At 40.9% G+C, this 22,588-nt stretch overlaps 1 protein-coding gene across 4 annotated transcripts; it reads right to left on the bottom strand.

The window, feature by feature from the left end:
* Positions 1-865: 865 nt before the first annotated feature.
* On the bottom strand, positions 866-6,497 carry hmga1a (high mobility group AT-hook 1a). Of its 4 annotated transcripts, none has more exons than XM_074681553.1 (5): positions 6,344-6,497; positions 5,346-5,447; positions 4,410-4,478; positions 3,395-3,451; positions 866-2,660 (listed from the first exon to the last, which is right to left on the bottom strand). In XM_074681553.1, the coding sequence occupies exons 2-5, from the start codon at positions 5,424-5,426 to the stop codon at positions 2,595-2,597; spliced, it is 273 nt and encodes a 90-aa protein (XP_074537654.1). In that variant the 5' UTR covers positions 5,427-5,447; positions 6,344-6,497; the 3' UTR covers positions 866-2,594. The 4 variants fall into 4 exon arrangements, with proteins under 4 accessions (XP_074537654.1, XP_074537652.1, XP_074537655.1 ...); XM_074681551.1 differs by having other exon boundaries at positions 5,331-5,447; positions 6,344-6,496; XM_074681554.1 differs by lacking the exon at positions 6,344-6,497 and adding an exon at positions 6,106-6,265.
* Between the last annotated feature and the right edge of the window lie 16,091 nt (positions 6,498-22,588).

Below are 22,588 nucleotides of genomic sequence, written 5' to 3' on the forward strand. Positions count from 1 at the left end.
CTTGTGTGCTGTAGTTATCTGATTTTTACTTTTTTTTAAATGTTTTATTCTTGGGCTTCTACACTTTTGTTCGGAAAGTGTTCAGAGCAGGAAACAGGGAAAGAGTGAAGGGATGATCCATAGAAGGCTGGAAGCAAACTTTGTAGGCACATGATTTGACCAAAAGGCCAATGCTGCATCCTTAATGTGCTGTTCATCAATTTACCATCAATACACCATACATGATAAAATCACAACATACATCATACTAGGTATTTATGTGGTGTTGGCATAAAGGTTATTAAGATGACCAATGAGTTGAAATGACCACAGCCACACAGTTACCTGCTGCAGTCCCTTACAGATAAGTGCAATGAGGCCCAAAATCATGTAAGTGTGAAATGTATCACAATTGTGATTTCCCTGACAACAGGTCAGGAAAGGATGTTTCCATCACTTAAAAAGAAAGTGTCAGTGTAAAAGACCAAGAGCTGTAAAATCTACATTACACCCATGTCTCCTCTTTTGCACAACTATAATATCTAACAGAAATAAAAGCACAACAGAAGAATGACAAAGAAAATTCTCTTTATTGACCATTTCTGATACAAATTGTTGTAGGGCACCATAGAAATATAGACATTGTACATTTATATACGGTGTACATTAAAAAGAATGATCCCATCCTGTTGAGTTTACAGTATATAAATGACAGATGCAATGTGTGATGAGTTATGAAGCTGAAATTGTCCAGAGAGTTGGAGGATGTTGAGAAGAGACATGAAATGACCGTTTCTATGAGAATGGCGAGGGTGGCTGCATGTGGTTTGCAAAACACACGCAGCCGACAGAACATGTTAAGTGGAAAGAGCGCCCAGTCTATCACAAACACACACGCACACACACACGCACACAGATTTGTCCATGAAAATCTGAACCAACATTTCAGTGCACCAGAAGAATTTAAAAACACACCTGCTAATCTACCACAGTCAGCAAACACAGTTGTCAAGCTGACAGGTCTCCCTGACTTGCTTCACACATGAAAAAAAATAAAACACCTGTCTGCAAGCTCGGGTTATAAAGGAGCTATAGACGTGCTGCGTTTGCACACAATCACAAAGTTGATATCTCACAAACTCACTACAGTCAGGCTAAACAGAAAAAAAAATAAACTTTGTAATCGACATCTTTCCAACTTATGCCAGAGGTTACATTTATAAACAACAGAAACCAGTTAATGCAATCATAATATGGTAAAGTAAGCTGTCAAGTGAGGTATGAAATCCCAGGCCTTGTATCGCCTGCTTGCAGTTTTCCGGGTTTTGTAACTGAGGTTGTAGCAGCTTAGGTGTGTGGAAAAACCCAGTTAAGTGGACTGTGACCGCAGGTTCCCTGACACTTAGAAATACACAAACATCTTTTTTAAATTCCTGTAGCAGAACGCATACAAACACACATGTCAAGACTAAGAAAAAGAATATTACTGTACTAAATGATGACAGAGGGACTGAGTTAGGTGCAGCTGTGAGAGCTAGATGGAATGAAAAAAAGCAAACATACAGCCCTATGGGATAGAGGTGCCACCTACTATCCTCTTTTACAATCAAACTCTGTGTTTGACCGACTGATTTGCCTGACGAGTTATTGGGCGCGCTTGGAAAAACAGAGGACCCATGTGAAGACAAAGACGCCAAATATAACAGCATTTGTAAAAGCTCCCTGAAGAAACGACACTGCTGCTCTCAGCCTAGAACTCTGCCATCTTTAAACACACGTTATATACCAAACAAGGTTGAGTTTATTATATCATGAATAAGCAGCACACTCATGTTTTTTTAAATGGTATGTAACCCAAAGGAACAAAAACAGTAAATCTATTCTGATCACTAACAACAAACCTAACATCTCCCCACTAGACGCCAAGGACAGCGTAGAAAGAGCTAAATCTAAACTGATCTACAGGAGGAAAAGGTGGTTAACATGATTCTGCTCTACGAGTGAGAAAAGAGGAGGGGAAGAGAAATCAGTTGTGCAGAATAGAATGGAAAACACTTCTACCATCAGATACCTATTCTCACCATACACGCTGAAGCTCAACTCTGTCTAAAATACGATGCGAAAGGAGAGGTTAACCACTTCACACAAAACACACATGGAACAGAAAAACAGCAAGTTATCGGTAAAATTCACCTTTGTCCAGTACAAAACATGGAGAAAAACCTAAACACCCTACTATCCCAGATGTGGGTTCGACAATAAGTAACATTAAGCAGAGAAATGTTCTAAGAACCTTCTTTAGGGTAAAAACGGAAATCGTCCAGGCTCGTCAGAGCACACTTTTTGTCCAGTATAAAAGACTCTGTGATAACATGACGCAGAGAAAAGGGCTGACACCTTTCCTGTAATTCTTAGATCTATGCTTGAGCAAGGTCCATCATTCTATCCAGTGCTGTTGCATGATGTTTGTACTGTGTTAACCCTTTCTTTTTTGGCAGAAAAAAGAGGGGCTTAGTCGTGAACAGTGGTCATGTGGTGGCACTGGTGTTGAAGATACAGCCCAGTTCTGGTTAACAGTATGTCAGTATGTTGAGTGAGGTAGCATGCGTTGTGAATTACTGGTCCTCTTCTGCCTCCTCCTCCCCCTCAGACGATTCCTGGGATGCCTTTTCTTCCTTCTCCTGTGACAAAAAGGAGGATTAAAAAAAGTCAGACTCTGGCTACACCCACAAGGAAATCAACAATGGCCACCAGTGATTCATGTCTCAACATGACTTATTTTGCTTTAAAACCCATAAGTACTGACATGAAACTAAAACAAAAAAAAATCAATGTTATTATAAAACAGTTTGATAAACCACTGTGGCATGAAGAACACCCAGAGGAAGGGTGAGCCTTCCATAGTGAAAAGTGATTCATCACAGAGAGATGAGTCACAATGAGGCATCCTGCGTTTGCTTTTTTCCCCTGTTCACACTCGCTGCAGCCTGAGATGTTCATTCATAAAAATGAGCGGGCAGGCTATGAGGGTAACTCTGGGTCATTCCTTTTCTGTGACTAATTCAATCCAGACTTCTCTCAGTGTACGCCCTGAAACCACTCATGCACATGACAGAATGTTACTACAAGACCACAGGTTTTTCCTGGATTAAACTTGCATCTACGACCAACTGGTGGCTCATTTGTTGATCCTAAAAAGAAAACCATGTCTACCTTCACTGAAAGGAAAAAATGACACTCAAGAAGCTGTCTGAGGACTAAAATAACTGGTGAGTGAGGAATGACTCGTCCTCGAGGAAAAAGGACGAGGAGAAATGTCATTTTGCTCTGCAGACAGTCATACCAATCGTAATTCAATTTGTGGTGGCATCGTCTCACAACTGTGAGCACTGGCTGTTCTTTCGTGCACTCTTACCTCCTTCTTAGGTCGTCCTCTGCGTTTCCCACCTGCAGAAGGGGCTGCTGCTGCCTTCTGCAAAGAAATTACAAGTTCAAAAACAGTATGGGATGTATTTTGTAGAGTACATCATGACAAAGTGGTTTCTGATTGGTTGAGATGTGTTCTGCCTTCAGAGCTGTGGTGTATACAGAGCATCTCCTGCAGAGCTCTTTCTGCTGTAGCCTGCAGATGGCAGCAGAACTTTTGTAATGATTTGGATGGAAAGGGGGCATTGGGTTCATTGGCTATTATCTGGAAGGCCTACAGGAACTGCACAGAGGGCACTCCAGTTCGTTGGCCACCTGGTCTGAGGCTCAGAGACAGCTGGTGGAACTGCGCAGAGACACAAACCCTTCACAGCTTTGGCCCTCGCAGCTAAAACCTATATCATACATGTTTGTGCATCCTTCTCCATCTATTTCTTCCTCTTGCCGCTTCCTATACATAGCAGAGAAGAGAGAGAGCGCATGGGGGAGCTGGAGGGCTGGGGCGAGGGAGAAAATCAGTTGTTGCTATGGAGACGACAGGCAGAGAAGAACTAGGGCTGTGTGCTGGGTGGGGGCGGAGGGGTGCTTAGTGTCAGCTTGGAAACAGTCTTTGCGGCCTCTGCACCTGCACCGCACTGTGCATGACAAGCTGCAGGAAGCTGGAGGACAGGAAGTGCAAAGTGAGCATCTCTTAAGAAAAAAAAAAAGTAAGGCAGTAAACAGAAGACTGTTACAGTAGGAAATCATTGCTGGGCTACTTCTGACACCATAAAGGGAAGCAGCTAAATCACAGCCAGCAGATATATCACAAGAGGAGAACGTTATTGAACAGGGGTGAGGTTAGCTATCGTTCAACTGTTCATCAACAGAAAAGAATCCAGTTCATATACAGCAAGTGGTTGGCAGATGCACTGATGCTCATTTCCCTTCTACTGTGGTCAAACCAGCTCAGGGTTAGCTTGTCTCCGTCTGTCATAACAACTTAACAGCAGACACTGACTTACTTTGCCCTTGCTTTTGCTGCCCTTTGGCCGTCCTCTGGGCCTCTTTGGAGAGGGAGATCCACTTGGTTCCTTGAAAAGAATAGAGACATGTTAGCAAACCAGCCGTTTCAGCACCTCTACATGCAAATATGTCATTCCTACTGCTTACTATGAATTAAGAAAACAGGTGGTCAAAGCTGCAAGTTGCCACAGACTGACATGTGTGTCTTTCTTAAATGTTCACTAGTGTGAAGAAAACTACTGGGAACATGCGCTCATGAGTGCAAACACATGAGCAGCCACAATGAGGTGCAGACAGAGGCACAGGTTAATATTTCAGGGGCTTACCACCCATGCCAGCATGCAAGGTAACCTTAGTATGACAGCAGACATCTTGTACGTGTGCAAATTTGTGGTTGTAAGTTATGCCATGGCTGACTCATCTCCAATTGCATTTCATGAGTGTTTACAACCACAGCTCATAGCAACCAAGCAATTCAATCCTAAAACACCCGGCGCTGAGTGACAGCTATACGAGCCATTCTGAGCCTCCACGCTGCTATGTCATCCATTACATGACGAGCAGAGAGGTGCAGAGGTGGAGTAAGCTGAGGGTAAGGGTTAAAGCCAGTTTAAAGGTGTTCTGTTACAGCTTGCTTACAAACCTGGTGAGACAAACAGGAAGTTTGTTGCAGGCAGCCCTCTACATTTACACCGATAAGCAGCCAGGCTCAGAGGGTTTCTGCTGCCATGCTAAGATTGATATGGATCAGGGGGTTACAGCGTGGCCATCCTACCTATCATATCTACTTGGCCATCATTTGGCCGAGATTTGAGCCTGTTGTGTTTCTGGTTTCCACTGCATTGCCCTTCATCATACACACTGCAAAGCCATGCAAGGGTTACAATTTGGCCTTGCAGATGTAAATTTAAACAACTCACGTCAGAGGTGTTCACCTGTGGCGTCTTACGGGGTCTTCCACGCCCCCTCTTCTCCGGTATCTCCTTCTCCTTCGGTGGTGTCCCCTTATCGCTCATGCTTGCCAACTCTTTACAGACCTGCAAGAGATAAATCACACCGGCCAGGCTTATTACGGGACAGGCGTTGGGTTCACTCACACGTAAACACACTGAGTAGAGAGAATACTGGGGCATTTAAACTCAATGACCGCAACAACAAACCGAACCGGTAACACGTTTAACTCAATTAATCCGCACTTATTTCCAGCTCTATTTTGGTCTCTTCCGCGCTCCATTACATCGCAAACACAGGATTGGTGTCGAACTGGTTCGAATGATATCCGCGGGGCTCTGTAGGCGGTCTAGGGCCGAGCATTTCTGCACAACACGGCTGAACCCGACGCTCCCTTTCCCCGCACTGACCATGTTTAGAGGCCCTAGTTGTTGTGGCCGGTTGATCGGGCCTGCGTATGAAATTATCCCACCGCATGTCTTTCCTATTCACACAATGACTAGAGTGTATTCGGTGGGGTTTGCAGGTCAAGCAATCCGTGCAAGGACGCACTTTAAGAGCGGAGAAAAATGCAGCGAGTGAGGTAACCGGGTTCACTCGCGGCGCACAGAAAAAAAAGCCCGGGCCAGAGCAACAATAGACGGCTTCGCTATCTGAGCTTGCAAGCCGGAGCTCCATGGCCAAATGAAATGTTTTTAAATACCAATCAGGCATGCAAACTCTCACGAGTTACCGTGTACTCACCTCTATCGCTCGGTTATAACCTCTGCTCTAAATTTGAGACGAAATATTTCCTTTAAGCCTGGCTGGTTGTACCCGGTTAAAAGCCTTGCACCGATCTATAGGCTACAGCTTTTATTCGTCAGACAACACACAGCCCGCCCCTTCCAAATCCCAGCTCATGCAGCGTCGTAAAAACACTCATGAATTGAAAGATAAAGCAACATTCGCGTCAAGATGGGCAATATTTTGAAATTCATACCTGCCGAGTGTCAAGTTTGATCCAACGGTGTCTTGAAGCAGCACGTGCGTCTTGTCTCCAGCAGATAAGGAGGGAAAAAGGCGCGAGCCAGCAGCAGTTTTGGGGCAATTTAAAGAGCCGCCCTCATGGGAGCCGAAACACTGGAGGGCGGAGATATGATAAATGGGCCACCAGCACTGGAAAGAGCTCTCCAACCCCCTCCTCCTACTCTTCCTCCTTCAGAATCCTTCATATCCCCCAGGTTTGATCACAAAACACCCACAAACACGTGCAGAAAGTTTCAGAATACACTTTCATCAACAGAAGAAAGTCATGATTTTTAAAAACACAGCTGTAAAGTTGCATTAGCAGCATCATCTACATTACTTACATACCACAGTCTCCACAGTGTTGGTAGGTGAACTGTGACCTCCCCCAATGTAAACAAGCTGGTTTTAGGCCCAGAGAGGCACTTCTTGTTATTTCCCCTCAAATACATGGTCTGCTACAGGAGTGGAAAAGCACTCCAAAACACCCAATTACCCAAAGATTTTTTTTTAAATAAACCTTGATTTGATCGGTTTTTAAACCTAATTTACCTGCATTATCAAGAATTTGTCTTTTTTATGCACAATTGGCAGCAGCTTTACAAAATGATAAAAGAAGAAAAAAACTACTCTCCGACCTCAACTTTGAATTCTCAAAGCCTTACCTCTGTGCAGCAAATTAGCTGTGTACTTTGTAAAACAAAACAAGAATGAGTTGAATTTAACTGGGCTTATGTGGGATTTTTCCAAACACACATGACAAATTTATCCTGATTCATCCACAGCTATAAAGAGCAGGATTAAGAAAACTGAGGGTGAAACAGGTACAGGCAGAAGGGCTTTTAAGTAAGTTTGAGCAAGGCAAAAAAAAAGAAAAGAAATAACCTGGGGAACAAAACCCTTTATAAAAAAAAATAAAATAAAAAAATTGGGTTGTGATTGCCAACTTATCTTGTTTTTATCTGACTAGACATGCTGCCAGCTTTGTTTTTATGAACAAAAGGTTTATGAGAGGGGTTAGAGCTGATCAGGTATGCTCCTTCATCCTTGAAGTTTAAACTGCTAGCTAGTTTCTAAATTCAATTCATAAAGTTTTAACATTTTATGGAACAAACTGTGCAGCATTCGCTCACATTCACATAAATGATTTTTGATGAAAGCTCAGTGGGAAAGGAAAAACTACTTTTTATCTTCATTTACTTTTGCAATTACCAATGATATAAGCATTGATTTAAAAAAATAAATAAATAAATAAAATAAAAAAACAGGAAACAAAACAGCAATAACAATTATACACTATTTGGACTTCTAATCTCTTGAAAAACTTTTGGAACAAGTTATAAATGTGTTTTTCTTCCCTCAAAAATGAAGAAAACAGCATGAAATTTAATCACACTAACTCAATTCAGTTTCTCTCTGTGAAATAAAAGCATTGCAGCAGAATCTAGTTCTGTCTTTATGTTGATATGTTGGACAATTTTAACAGGGTTTCACAACTTTGTTGTTGTCAACAAGAAAAAATATACTTTGTACCTAAATATACTTTGTACCTAAATAATTCCAGTTTTCTCCTAAAAAACAGTTATGATAAAATCACTTTGTTCAAAAAGCAACCACAGAAAAAAATAAATGTGTTTGAAATATGTTGTTGCAGATCTCAGTTTAATTTTTATGTTAAATTTTTGTGTAAAGTTTGTGTATATCTCCTTATTTATTTTACATAAAAAATTGCATCAATGATTTGACAGAGACATATTTGTTGCTATTCTGATTCGCTCATATTGCCAGAGGATCCCTTAAAAAGATTCAATTAATCTCAGTGAGGTTTTACAAGTTGGATCAAACACTTTAAGGAAATTCAGACAATTTAAAGCAGATTTTTTTTTTTTTTTTAAAGTGGATTTGAATAGAAAAATCAGCCCAATCACAGGATGAAACAGCTGCTCAGTTAAGCTGAAGCACCTTGTATATTTCCTTTCTTCATAAACACACAAGGAAAGCCTCCATGTTTGTCTCAACAAGGTGTAGTGTGAGTATTTTGCATTTAAAACAGAAACATCTGAAGTTTATAGCAGGGGTGTGGTGGATACAGAGGAGATCCCCCAAGCTGCGCTCTAATCAAACCACCTACCAGCACCCTCACACAAAGGTTTCACATGTAAATGACCGCCCATCTGGAGCTGATGGGTCCACCACTCTGCAACTGAAAACAGATACCGAGAACATGAAGTGACCTGAGAGTGGACGAAAGCAGCCATTTGCTACAGTCTATGTGTATTTCATTTACTGGCTCCTTCTGTCAGGTCTCATCTCAGAAAACCTGATATTTAACAAACATAATAAATCACATTACAAAAGATTGTACACAGATATCCACATACTGTATTTGTATGATAGTAGAGGAGTGGGAGTTTAGTAAAAGGGGATTGGATAGAGTATGAATGGAGAGAGCGCTTTTCTCAATGAGTCCAATGTTCCGCTCAGCATGTGCTTGCCTTGCATGCCACCCCCCATCCCTCCCCATTTCTCACTCTATTCACTTCCTTCCTCTCTATCTTCCACAACTACTTCAGCCCCATCCCCCACACCCTCACACATCTCTGCCATACCAGTGCCTCAGAATGTGTGTGGATGGAGACAGGGAAATAGGTCTACAGTGTGTGTGTGTGTGTGTGTGTGTGTGTGTGTGTGTGTGTGTGTGTGTGTGTGTGTGTGTGTGTGTGTGTGTGTGTGTGTGTGTGTGTGTGTGTGTGAGTGGAATGTCATGCTGCTCAACCACTGGCACCACCTGGAGACCGATCAGGGGACTGGGTAATGTGACTGGTTGGACATGACGGAAAACAAATGTTTGCATTTAAGGAGGTGAAGGAAAAAAAATTGTCACAAAAATTGCAAGACTTATGCAGAAACTTAAAACTTGGAGTTTGGGATATCATCCTGTTGTATTAAAGATTTAAATAGTAGCTTTTCAGAGCACACCAAAATCATGTTTTAAAACATTGATGCCATACGGACCATTCATTACTTCATTAAACTGATAGAGAAAAGTCATGTCATATGTTTATAAACAAGTTACCTTTGTCCTGCCATTGTAAAACATTTTTGTCACTGACAAACCGTAAGAGGATCAGAATATTGATAAAAAAAGTAGTTATGACATGCATCCATTGAAAAACAGGTGAAAAAGATAATTTGTAAGTTATGTGGATACAGGATGTTTCTGTTAGAATACAAGCCTTTAAAGTGCAGTTAACTCAAATCCCCAACACTTATAAAGTCCATACCGAAACAAATTTAAAAGTAAATTCTATCAACCCACTGGAGACCCTCTCACATGTTAAAGAACTTGATTTATTTGAAAGATACAAGGATCTGAAACCAGGTTTCTCTTTGCTTGTAAATCACCAAAACAAGTCCCACCATCTCATGATGTTCCCTCTGCCAGATTTTGACCTGTGGCACAAGAAAACAACAAACGCGTGAGTCAGGTTGAATTTGCATGCTAATCAAATCAACCCAAAGACAAACACTTCCTCCTCAGAAGTCCTTCTCAGAGCGATCTCCTGCTGGTGAACTCTGCAGCAGCTCAGAGCAGACAGAATCCTATTAACCATCGGGGGGGTCTTGGCCCACTTTGGCATGTTCACCCCTCCCCCACCTATGTCCTCTCGCCCTTACCCCCCCCTCCTCCTATATGCTTATCCGTCTTCCCCTCCAGCAGCTCATTCTCCTCCAACTTGATCCATTTTTAGGCGCTGTGTAAACCGCGAGTCTGCTGCAGCCAAACCAACTAACAGATGTGGACAAAACATCCTATTCCTGCCTGCGCCCGGGTTTCCCCCTTGTGCTTGTGCTGCTGTTGGCTCTGGATGAGCCTGAACATGACTAACACACACATACACACACGCCACTCACATCCTCCAAAGAAGAGAGAGGGAGAAAAGAAGAAGAGCGAAAGGGGCAGGAGAGAGAGAATCCGCCGGGAGGGCAGAGGAAAAGTGTGGGAGCAGTTGAAAGGCAAGGTGGGCGGAGATGGGAATATGTGTGTGGGTGTCTTTTATATTTCTGTGAGGGGGCGGATGGAGGTTAGTGGGCGGGGGGAGGACAGGCTGATTCAGTCATGAGTAGTATCTGACTCACACAAACACAGGAAGTAGCGCGTGCAGCCTGTTTAGTGAACACAGAGCTGTATTTATGTGATACTCCTATAAGCACTGGAATAATATGAGCTCTTGAACTACCTAATTTCACCTCCGTCCATCCGTCCGTCGGTCACTGAGTCAACGTCTTCACTCTCTCTCTCTCAAATACTTTCAGATCCACATCCTGAGATTTTTGGACCAGGATCCAGCGGGTGCATCAGTCATACTGTGACTCAAGCTTGTGAAATTTCTAAGGGTGAAAATAAAGCCATATTTGAGACTTCCTTTGGCAACAACAGCCTGAACGTGCCAAAAGGTCCTTCCTTTAGATGATCTATTTTATTTTATTTTCATTATTATTTCATTTCCTTTATTGATCTACATACTGCTCAGCTTTTTTTTTTTAACTTCTACCTACCACATTTTATCAATCTAATCAATATCACTGCCCAGAAGTGGGGCTTTTGCATTTCTAAATATTCAGGAAACACTGCTCAATATCTCTCAAATCTATTAATCACAAAGCAATTTCTCCCTGAGGTTTCTGCACAGGGGTCAAAGGTCAGGGTCAGCTGCAGTGCAGCGCTCCTCAAGCTGACAGCAATTATGTGACAGCAGATCTTTATTGCAGCTCCTTTTAAATTTGCAGTCTTTGGTGTGTAAGGTTTTCGATCCGGACAAAAACAAAAGCAAGCAAACAAAAAACAAACAAAACAAAACAGGTTTTCCAGTATTTTTTTTCTGTGCCTTTGTTAACATATATTTCATAGAAGTTGAACTGTTAAAGTACATGTGTTTCTGTTTACGTTATATTTTCATGTAGGTAAAGTTTCTGTTAGGGTTAAAACAAGGCTGTTTTCTCTCCATCCAATAGGTGGCAGACACAGATTAGCTTTGCAAAATAATACAGCAGTCACACCATGTGACAATTTTGAGAAATGACACCATCTTGTGGCGGTACTTGAACATGAATTGTGTCTGTTGGTCTATTAAATGAGAAATTACTTTTCCTCTTGACCGGTTCTTATCGCTTATTTACATGTCAGAAGTAAACAACATTCAGAAGTAGAAGAGAGTGGAAGAAGAAGTATCAGCTCTTAACCTTGCTCCACCATGATCAGATTTTCCATGGAGACATGAATCTCTGCTGAAGTGTTGTTGTGTTGATCTATTTACCTCTTCGTGTGTCTCAGTGATAAAATACACCTTCCAAAGCAGCACACAAGGAAAGGTGTCCAGCAGATGGTGGTGTTCCCCTGAGATCAGATTTTTACTCCACGAGCTAAGATCTTACAGGTATCCATTGAACATGAATCCATGATGTTTTCATGAAGGAATTGGAAACAACTCATTTAAATATTTGCCAAAGGGTTTAGGGATTATATGTATGTAGCTTTGATTAATGAACACCTTTTTGTAGGTAGATCCAATTTCCTGCTCAGTTCTATTTTAATATAATCTACATGGTGCAGGTGATTCAAAGCCTGCCCTGGAAATGACTATCAGACGCAGCTGACTGATTAACTACTTAATTCAAGTGACCCCCATCAGGTCTAAAGCCAGCATAAGTAAGTAGAGAGCGAAGGGACACTGTCACCTAGGCAGATGAGTGTGAATTCAGAGTGGTTGGGAGGGGTAATAGATGAGTCACCTTGGTCATGTTGAATGTGGAGCTTTAGAATTCATGCTACCTCTCTCCATCTTACCTGATTGATCAAAAGGGAAGGAGCCCGCCTGGCCATTTCAGGGCCTGTCAAAGTCTAGCATGGCAACTCCCAGGAGAAAGCGTCCAGCCGACGTCTGTGCTGGTTACTTATGGAGGCGATCTGGGCTCAGTTTTATCCCTGTTTTTTATTTCTATGGGGAAAAGGGAGCTGATTCTTTGGTGGATTGCTGATGTGATGACCACAACAACAAATAAGAGGCAGGCTTTACAGTTGGGGATTAAAGGTTTACACACTCCTCAACAAAACAAGTGCCAGGCTCAGCTGCAGAGTTGAGTCACTTCAGCATTTGTTTTATTGATTGCATTCTCTCTGGCCTGCCCCTGTCAGGCAAATTGGAAGAGGGCACTCTTGCCTCTGGACCAGAGAAAATTGAATTTGTATGAGAGAAGAATAGCTCAACAGTGCCAGTTCAAAAACAGGAACCCTAAAGTTTTTTTTTTTTTTCAATGTACAAGTCAGCTCCTTCTTGAAACAAGTGGGGCTTACAGGTGCTTCATTTTGGCCAACAACAGAGAATTCAAACTAACAAAGCAGCTGTAAATCGGTGTTTGTTAGTAGTATCATGCTCTGTGTGAGTGAGTGTGTGTGTTAAAATTAGAATCATGTGTTCATGTGCTGTCACATGTTGAAGGGGTCAGCTGTGTGGTATGCAGGTTCTTATGTGTTGGTGAGCTGAGCTAAATAGGGCAAATCTATCTGACGACACTTGGCTGCACTCATCCTTGAAACAAACCCTGTTTCATCAAAGTTAATATGGGATCTTAGTGACCAGATCACAACTTGTATCCAAATATATATACACTAACCGATTATACTTTTCAATATGCTCTTGGAAATACTTTATGAACCACTAACTGTTTATCTTCATAATTCACTTTACAGCATCTTTTGCACAACACATGATCAAATTTGAATTTGGTTTTAAAAAGCTAAATCATTAACAAAGATAATATACAACAAGATTTTATGATCTTACTTTGTGCCCAAATAACCCAAAATGTAATATAAGTGCTGACAGATTTTTTATCCACACTCTAGTCTCTAAGAGGCTCTGCTGTTGTGATGTGTTGTGCCAGAACTAGCTGATTCAGCCTCCAGCTTTTAACATTATGTAGAAAAACAGAACGAGCTAGAGGATCTTCAATTTAACTTTTTTCTTACTTTACAAGCAGTTTTTCTTCCATTCTCAGTCTCAGCCTTGAGACTTTACTGACACTGACTGAAATGATGATTTATCAGATTTTCTGTTGCTTTTCTGAGGCCACATTTAGCTTTGTGGTGCTTTATTTTTATACAAGCAGTGGTACTCCCAGTGACCTGTAAACAGCCTTTGATGTTAGAAATCCATACAGCTGCCCTTTATATAATAGGATGCATTAATCCAGGAAAATAGTGAATTGGTTCCTCTCTTTTAAAGTGTCTGGGTTAGAGAAGAGGCAGTTCACAGAGAACTATATTCTACTCGGAGCCTGCCATCCAGCTGTTGCTGCAGGGAAGTCCCACTGTGGTGTCTGCAGTAATATCAGTTGACAGATCCCCTGCTTGACACCAGGATGTCCGTCTCTGGCCTTGACCACATTGCAGTGTTGGGTATCCTGTGTAAGCGAGTGTCAGATAGCTGCCTATTGATGAATGATTAGAGTTGCTAGAGATGGACTGTGGCGCTGCCACCCGCGGGGGTCTAGGTGAGACGGATGGGTCCATTTGTAATGCAGAGGGAGCCCCACAGCTACATTAACTATTAAAGTGTGGTTATCTCTGGGTAATGGTATGCCAGCAGCACTGGAACAAACTACAGCGAGAGCAGGGGTGATCCTAATGTTGATGTATGGGCCCTGCTACTGTACCTTATAAAATCTATACTCCAATCTGACTGATTATCTCTGCAATGTCACATAATTTAAGGAGGGAGAAACCATAAAAACACTGTAATCTGGCTTTAGAATAATGAAAACACCACACAGCAGATAATAGAGGTCTGACATCATAGAGAGAATAATTACATACTTAATGCAACACCAAACGAACATTAGAACATACATCTTAGTCCAGGTTGTGTTCAAAATGAGTATCATAACCATTACATATTGTACTCTCATCATATTAACATGGGAGTCACTTCCTGTCCTCATGCTCAGGATGAGAAGTTAAAATGTTGTTCTGTATTCAGAGTTTTAAAACTACACTCATGTTAGCTGTCTAAAATTATCATTTCATGTCTCACTTAGTGTTCAGCAACTTTAATGACACCAGATCAGGAAAAACAGGGGCAAATTTTAATATTTGCTTAAAGGTTAGCATGTAGGCAGGTATAGCCAAGTAATTCCTATTTATACTAGCAATTAGCATGCTCTAAAATTGATCAAAGTTAGCTTGCAGACATTTCAAGTTGCATGCTAACATTTTTTTAAACTAATTCACATTTTCTAAAGCTAGCCAAACTAACCAGAAGTAGGCACATTTTACAGCTAAACTGCATGCATTGTGGCTGGCTGACATTGCATTTAGCTAATTTGATACCTGTTTGCTAAGATTTTCCACTCGTCTCGTCATTTATGACCTGTGAACTGTGATCTAAGATACAATATTGTCGCATGCTAATGTTAGCTGTTGTGTAACAGCAGCTACACTATTATTAAATCTGTGTTTAAAAGAAGCAACTAATTTCCTGTTTTATGTACAGGGATTTACTTTCTTAATATTTCACCGGTCCGAGGATTAAATAGGGTAATAAAAAGTTAAATTGAGCACAGTTTATTTATGATGGCCTAACGCTGGGTCAGAGTCAATGGGTATGCAATGCCAAATGGTTTAATGGGAGTGGCAAACAATACCAGAGCTTGCATCACCAGCCTTTGGCGTCCACATGCCTGTGCTGGTTGCACATTGCTCCTGTCATGTTGTTATTTACCATCTCAATATTTTGGACCAAAGTACTGCCCTGTGTGAACAACAATCTATACCTGTGATTGTTTTCATTGAGATAGTAGAGCATGATGGCACCATAGAGTTAGCCATTAATAAAAGCTACAGCCCCTGCTAGAGATGGATAGCTGTTCTATAGCTTAAAAACAATTTTTAACAGGCATTTTGGGCCTTCATGATAAAAGTGTGAATAATTTGTTTAACTCACCCATAACTCTGGAACCACCTAGTGAGGGTGACTGTGTTTTATTGCCCAGATCCAAAGTTTTCACCGAAAACATAGTTCAATTTCCCTGCAGACTTTAAAATATTTTTGTCTTTTCGGAAGCAGTTGGGTTACAGGAAAAAATACTAATTAGTTTTCCCTACACTAATACAAATTTTATGATAAAATACGAATACTGTTACACAGTTAAATCAAACTGCAGGTGTCTGTGAATAAAGACAATTTGATGAAGATTTGGTGCACTAAATAATATAATTAAGACTCTTTCATGGAGGCTACCTTTGATCAAAACAACATACACCTCACTTTGTGGTCCAGCTTGTCTTGACCTCATATAATACACTGTTTCAAAGCTTGGCAGAGTCCTGGGGTTTTCCAACAAGCCTCAAATGATATAGTTACTACCGGTCTGCTCTCAGCACGGCCAATAAATGAAACAAACAACCATGAAGTGGAGAGGGCAGCAAGTGTCTAAAGGGCTTCACCTTTAGTGTTTGTCTTTCCTCGACAACAACTGTGAGGAAGTTCACTTGTTCAACTTTCTACTGATGGCCAATATCCTCCTTCCGTTCACAGGCTCTAACTGGTACAAGTCATGAATACTGAGGAAAAGGGGGAAATTGATTCTACTGTACCTTTCCTCCTCTCATTTTGTCACACGGAAGCCCATCTTGTAAGAGTGCCCTCAGAGTCGATTGGCCTGAGGGATGGAGGAGCTCGGGGAGTAGCAGGGTGCCGGAATGAGCCATCCATCCTTGGTACCTGGGAGGGGGGTTGCAGGGTGCCTTCCACCTGCTTGCTAAATAAATCATCGCTTAGTCCATTCTCCAGCTGCAGTCCAATTAACCAAAGGGGACCCTGTGAATGCAGTTAGGTTGTATGATTAATTACACAGTAGTGACAATACACACCAAAGCTTACAGTATCCCAAAGGGCAAACACGTAAAATGGATTTACTTTGCAGATTTCTGCTTCCAAGTGAAGTATTGTTCACTTTGAAAGTTATTACCTGAAGTTTTTACCGTTTTTGCTGACATGAAACACCTAATTAAGTGTTTTTCCACTACATGGGAAGCGTTAAATGTTGCAGAAAATCTAACTCACCTACAAACCAAACGCATGATTTCTCACATACATTTATCATGTGCAACAATTTCAGACTAAGATGTGTTGCAAAAACCAATATGTAGTGACCAAATAAATGGGCAGCTTAGAAGATTCAAACTTGGCTGTAATAGTAATTTAGAATGCAATTATTGAACTCAGGACAAAGCTCTTAGTCCCACTACCCCATCTAATTTAAATGGAGCCTTTAATTGAACATAAAAAGGCAGAGTAGAAGGTGAAAGGGAAAGGTTAATGGTACTGACACAAAGGGCAGACAGCAGAGGAAGTCTAGCCTTAAGTGTCACATCCTGCTTTCATCGCAGCCTGTACAAGGAGCCAATTAGACTGGACCAGTAATTAAGCCAGCTCCAGCAGCCAGACCCTAGCCTTAGCCTTCCAGGGGATTAAAGCCCTCTTCAAGACATCTGCTGGTAATGACCTCCATCCCTCCATCAATGATACGCTCACACGCTGACGTTTGACTGCTGCCACATCCAATAGAAAGGTCACAGAGAACGTAACAAATGAGAAAAGAGGAAAGGACAGACAGGAAGTAATTGCAGGAGGGTTTGGTCAATGGCGGAAAGACTGTCCTGCTATTGTTTACGCTTTGCCACTTTCTATTCAAAATGTTGCAGAGTGGGAGATAACAAACTTTCCCCTTTCTGTTTCCAGCATTTGGGGCTTGTTTGGCTGGAATAGCGCAGTGAAGGCAAATGTGGACGTGACATTTCGAACCAGCTCCAGTTTAAAGGTTACATCCACTTTTTAGAGTGCCGACTTTCTGTGTTTAAATGTGCATGCCTGATGGTTCAGGATGAGTGGGAATTTATTATTAGAACAGAACAAATACAGCTCAGGTCTGTTTTTCTTTGCAGTTGAATCATAAGTAGGGAGATAATAACTAACAAAAAGCATTTCACAAACAATAACTTGTCAGTTTGATTCAAAAGTATGTTTTTTGCTACTTTGGGAGCACAGGTAAGTTAAATTTATGAGCCAGGAGATAACCTTGACAGTTTGACAGTTAAGCCTTCCTACTGTAAGACAGATAATTCCTAAAGGATACAAAGCTTCTTCTCATCTACCTATTAAGGATAGTCAATGAACTGCTTGCTTGTAAACAGTGACAGATTCACACGATATTATCTGACTTTGCTGTTAATACTTAATCTTCATCATGAGTAAAAAAACAAGAGGTGTTTTGCTTCACTCTTGTTAAATCTGTTTCAGTTGCAGCAACAGCCAATTTTCAGCAAAACAAGATACTCTGCAGCAATCACTTTACCTTCATCATCAAAAGCAAGGCAAAAAAAAGAAAAAAAAAAGGAATACATAGTAGAGCAACAGATATGTGGAAACATATAAAAAGATGTGTCCCTGAAGCCTGGTTTATGCTTCTGTGTTGACCTTACGCTATAGCTTTGCAATGCTTCACAAGGACAGTGATTTCTTGTTTCTGGTCCTGCTACATTTCAGCTTGCTTTTCCACAGCAATTTTGAGAGTATTATGTTAAATTGAAGTTTATATGTACATAAAAGACAACTTCCATTTGTTATGTGAGCAGAGAGTGGATTCTAAGCATGCTTATTTGTAGCTCTTAACTCTGTTTTGATTCAGGAGATTAAATAATGTAAAAGTGATTTTGTGTTAACACTGCAAACATTGTAAAGCAGAAAAAAACACATATCATGTGTCATTGCATCACCGCCTTTTCCCACTGCATATGTAAACTAGAAAAACACTCAGAGAGCACAGACCTCAACCAAGCGTATTGTGATTGTCACGCAACACTTTAGTCCTACTTTAATGTTATACTCCCTTTCAGCAGACTGTCTGCTACAATTTGGTGTTGGTTGCAGGTTTGTACAATAATTTGTTACCTGACAGTGTTGAAAATTATGACGACCCAGTACATGTTTCATATTCCAGATCTTTGTATCCAGAATAATGCCAGTATCTGGATCGTACTTTTACATCTGTCAGAAATTATCATGACTTATCTTGTATTCTTTTGCAAAGCACTCTGACCATTTATCATGGAGTTGTTCACATTTGGTGAAAACAGCCCTATCTTACAATGTTAAAGAATCCTTTGAAAAAAACCTGGATCCAGATGGTGATCCAGATCACCTCCAAAATTTAATCACTTCTCCCTTATCCCATTTTGAACATTTCCTGAAGATTTCATTAAGATCTGTTGGTTAATTTTGTGTTATGTCGTTCACAGACAAACAAAGAGACAAACCCTCCCAAAAATATGACCTCCTTGGCTTTGTGTGGTGGGAAGCTAACTCAACATAGACTCATGTTAGCAAGGTAATCTACCCACAGAATATACAGTTAGTTTGCATGGAGCAGCAAGGAGGTCAAATACACAATCAAAGTTTGTATTTATTTTTTAACAAGCGCAAAAATACAGAGGTTTCCAAAATTGTTCACTGACGAGGAGGATAGGTTTGAAGGGCAGGAGCAGCAGTCAGTAGACCTAAACCATTTGTTAAAATCCATAGATGTTGTTGAGTCCTGAGATGTTGCTATGCCCCTTTTACTAGATGGAGATGGTGGGAAATGTCAGTCTATCACTATTTTTTACATTCTCACCTATTACTCGAGTGTGACGAGCTGAGCAGCTGTATTTGTAGCTGCTGGGTTGATAAAATTTTCACTGCAAACATCCACCCCAGGGTTTCATTGGACCACTTCCTCATGGTGATGCTAGCTCACTTACTTTGTTAGGCTCAGAATTTGTTATGATGTGTCCAAATAAAAATGGGAAAAAACATATCTAAAGGAATATTTGAAGACTTTGGAAAATCAAGCCTTGCTAAATGTCTGTGCAGTACATACAAAGTTGCAGACATTATCAAGTTGGTTTAGTTTTGGCATTGACCCTGGAAGCTTCAGAACTGAAGTGTCCTTGCTCTTTTTTCCAGTGAATAAATTTTGGCTTTGAATCATTAACAATGTTTGTTCATCTAAATATTTATGATGCATAACTTTAAAGCAGCAGATAGTAAACAGTTACCCTTAACTTACTGACCGAGAGAAACCTCCTGTGTCTGCTTCTCCTCTTCAGACACAGATTTATTGCTGAAGCCAAGGAGCTGCAAACTCTGCAGAAATAGATCTGAGGATATTGGAGAGTTTGGTCTGATGCTCTCTTTGATTGAAATTAGATACAAGAGTGAGATGGTTTCATGACTGTGCAGAGTCTGTGGTGACAGTTAAAGCAGCATCACAGTCCTGTTCTTTAATGCAGCTTGTACACAAACCAGATTATTTTTTCCTCCACTATTTCTTTGTATTGCCAAACACAAGCTGGTGTACACATAAATTAATTTGAGCTTGTATTCATATCAGACAAAAGAACAGCTGGGCTAATTAGAGTTTGAAAGGAGGTGTGAGCCTGAAAGACAACATACATAATAAAGCCATCAGTGTAAGTATACAAATAACAGAGCAAATGGTGATCTGAGATTCTGGAAGAGAGTTTTTTTTTTCCAGAAAATTAAAAGAAGTATGAATGTAACTGCATCCCTACATTCTTTTTTATGATCACTTGCACACATACAGTTTTTATGTGCCTTAAACCATTGTTTTGGTTTCCATGCAGGTTTTTTAAGGGGATGTGAGGAGTTCGAAAGTGATCTTGAAAATCTCCCCCTTCTATGCGCCTGATCGTCATCCACACTATAAAATAAGATTATCAGCGCCAATATTGCTGGTTACAGGTTATTTTAAATTGCTACTTCTTAGCTTCCAGGATGGGTCGACCAGGACTGGATTGATTTACGGCACGTCAAGGTCTCTATGACAACACCACGCTGGCTGATGAAGTTTAGTAGAGAAAAGAGAAAAAAATGCAGTGATCTGTGTTTTTCTCTGCTGAAAACGATTTCTATGACTAATTTTATAGTGATGGTGGACACAGGGGCCTAATTGTCGGACAGAAAAAGGACAGAAGAGCAGAAGAAAGCTATACAGGAGAGTGATACAGCCCGAGCCAAAGGCTAATTTAAGCTCGGGCTGTATCACTCTATAACGCAGGGGCTAAGGTGTTTGTGATAATGTGTATTCAAACTCACATGCAGCAGTTATTCTGCAGTGGTCTGTTCAAACTTGAGAGTCTATCAATAAAATGAAGAGTGAGGTTACGTTAGCTCTACTTGGTAGATGAATGGCAGGATATAGCTAACCAGGATTTACTGACGGTACACGTTACGGACATGTTTTAGAGCACTGGGCTGCCAGCTGTGCTAAATATAAACGACAACTAAACTTCTTACAAACTAACAGTGTTTACTTGTTGTCATGTTAGCCTACAGATACGGAGCACCGGGCTGCAGATGTCGCTAACATATAACCAGCTGCTACAACGTTTGCTTGATGTCACGTTTCAAACTGTATCACGGCATAACTGTACTGTTAAGTCCCTTACCCTGGCACGTTGTATCTAGTAAAAAGTTGTCTTGAATAAAGAAAGTTTATACGATCCGATCTCCATTTAATTCCAAAACAAACATATGCCTCATTAAAAGTAATTTATGACAGTGTGCTGAGACTCTGATCCACAAGGTGGCAAGGGAGTACAATTAAAACAGATTCTCCTTATTGCATCTTTAAGGAACCTGATATCACAAAAAAATATTTTCCTCAACAGAGAGCCCTTATTTGATTAAACTGTAACGCTCCATGTTTGCAACAAGCAATCTGTGTGACATTCGATGCAGAAGCCAATCTTAGTGTTAGAGAGCAGGGGAACATATGCCACAAAGGGTTTTGCCTGGTAGTCGAAGCGGCACCAACTACAACAAGGACTACAGCTTCTGCACATAGGACGCGTGCCTGAACTGGCACAGCAATGTTACTCATTAGATCGAGATTTAAGAGGTTCAATATTTAGTAGATTCAGCTAACAGAGGAACGGTAAAGTTTATTTTTACAAATGCAAATAACAGGTTGAAACACACTTGCAGTACCTCAGTTAAAAAGCCTGTCAGCCACATCTCTCCATCTATTATTCATTTCTGTCAACTTGCATCTTTTAAAGCATCACACATGGACACCCACACAGAGTTCACTCTACAGCTGTTTAGGGCTCTCCTTAAATCCTTTGGGCGTCCAGAGAAAGCTACAGATCATCATAGATGCTTCACTGGTTTCTTTTTAGCGGTTAGTTTTTGGTAATCCAGCTGAATAGAAGTAAATATCGTGCTTCAAACTCACTATGCAGGTTTATGTGGGGTATACCAAACACATTTGAGCAGTTCTTAATTCTCACTGAGGCAGCTCTAGGAAGAACAAACTGAGATTTATCCTCAGCATTGTTAGGCAGTTTAGCTTTGATGGACTGGTGAGGAATATCATGAGCAAAAGCAATTAAGATAAGCATTAGTGCTCAATGTGCTTTTGGCGTGTTCCTGCTGAGCTATAGCTCTATTTAAATTTCTCTTTGTGACCATGAGGGTATGTTTTCGCATGATTACTGGATGCTGTATGAAAATGCTGGGGCACTACATTCACATTCAGACAGTAGCTAAATCTTTGTGTACTTTGCTAATATCACCTCAAAGGATTCTTTTCTCCTCAGCTGGCCATTGATAATCCTGTTGAATAAACACAATTTTCATGTGTAAATATTTTCCTGGGTTCATCTTAGGCTGCCTGCTCTCCCTCATGATACAGGTTCATCGGCTATGAAAAGCATTGTAGCTGTGTTCTGACTGCAGCTGCTTCTGAGGATTAAAACCAAACATGACTTATCCCACACGCTGTGATTGTATAGGCAGCTCGCTGGCTTTTTCCAGATAGGGTGTCTCAGTGTGTAACAATGACTCCTGGCTGCGGCCGCAAACATTTCTCTGAATTGGATTACATTCACACAATATATGGAAGGCAACACTCTCATCCTAGATAAACTCAGGCAGTGGATAAAGAAGAGGGAGGACAAAAGCACATCTCTGAGGGCAGGGGGGACTTTTTTTAAGTCAGGAAACTTACTGTTCTTAAGAGGGCAATGTGCTCGGAGTATTGAACTTATTTGCACATGTTCAAAAAGTTCAAAACATTTAAAATGGGATTTCCTTGT

Source organism: Halichoeres trimaculatus, unplaced genomic scaffold (assembly GCF_033239565.1).
Source record: "Halichoeres trimaculatus isolate MK-OKI-2021-1 unplaced genomic scaffold, fHalTri1.1 fHalTri1_scaffold_11, whole genome shotgun sequence".
Classification (NCBI taxonomy): domain Eukaryota; kingdom Metazoa; phylum Chordata; class Actinopteri; order Labriformes; family Labridae; genus Halichoeres; species Halichoeres trimaculatus.

Coding starts and splice junctions, on each gene's coding strand:
- hmga1a (XM_074681551.1), bottom strand. CDS start 5,426: ATGAGCGATAAGGGGACACCACCGAAGGAGAAGGAGATACCGGAGAAG. Junction 4,479..5,330: donor CACAGGTGAACACCTCTGAC/GTGAGTTGTTTA, acceptor ATTCTTTTCAAG/GAACCAAGTGGATCTCCCTC. Junction 2,661..3,394: donor GAGGACGACCTAAGAAGGAG/GTAAGAGTGCAC, acceptor TTTTTGTCACAG/GAGAAGGAAGAAAAGGCATC.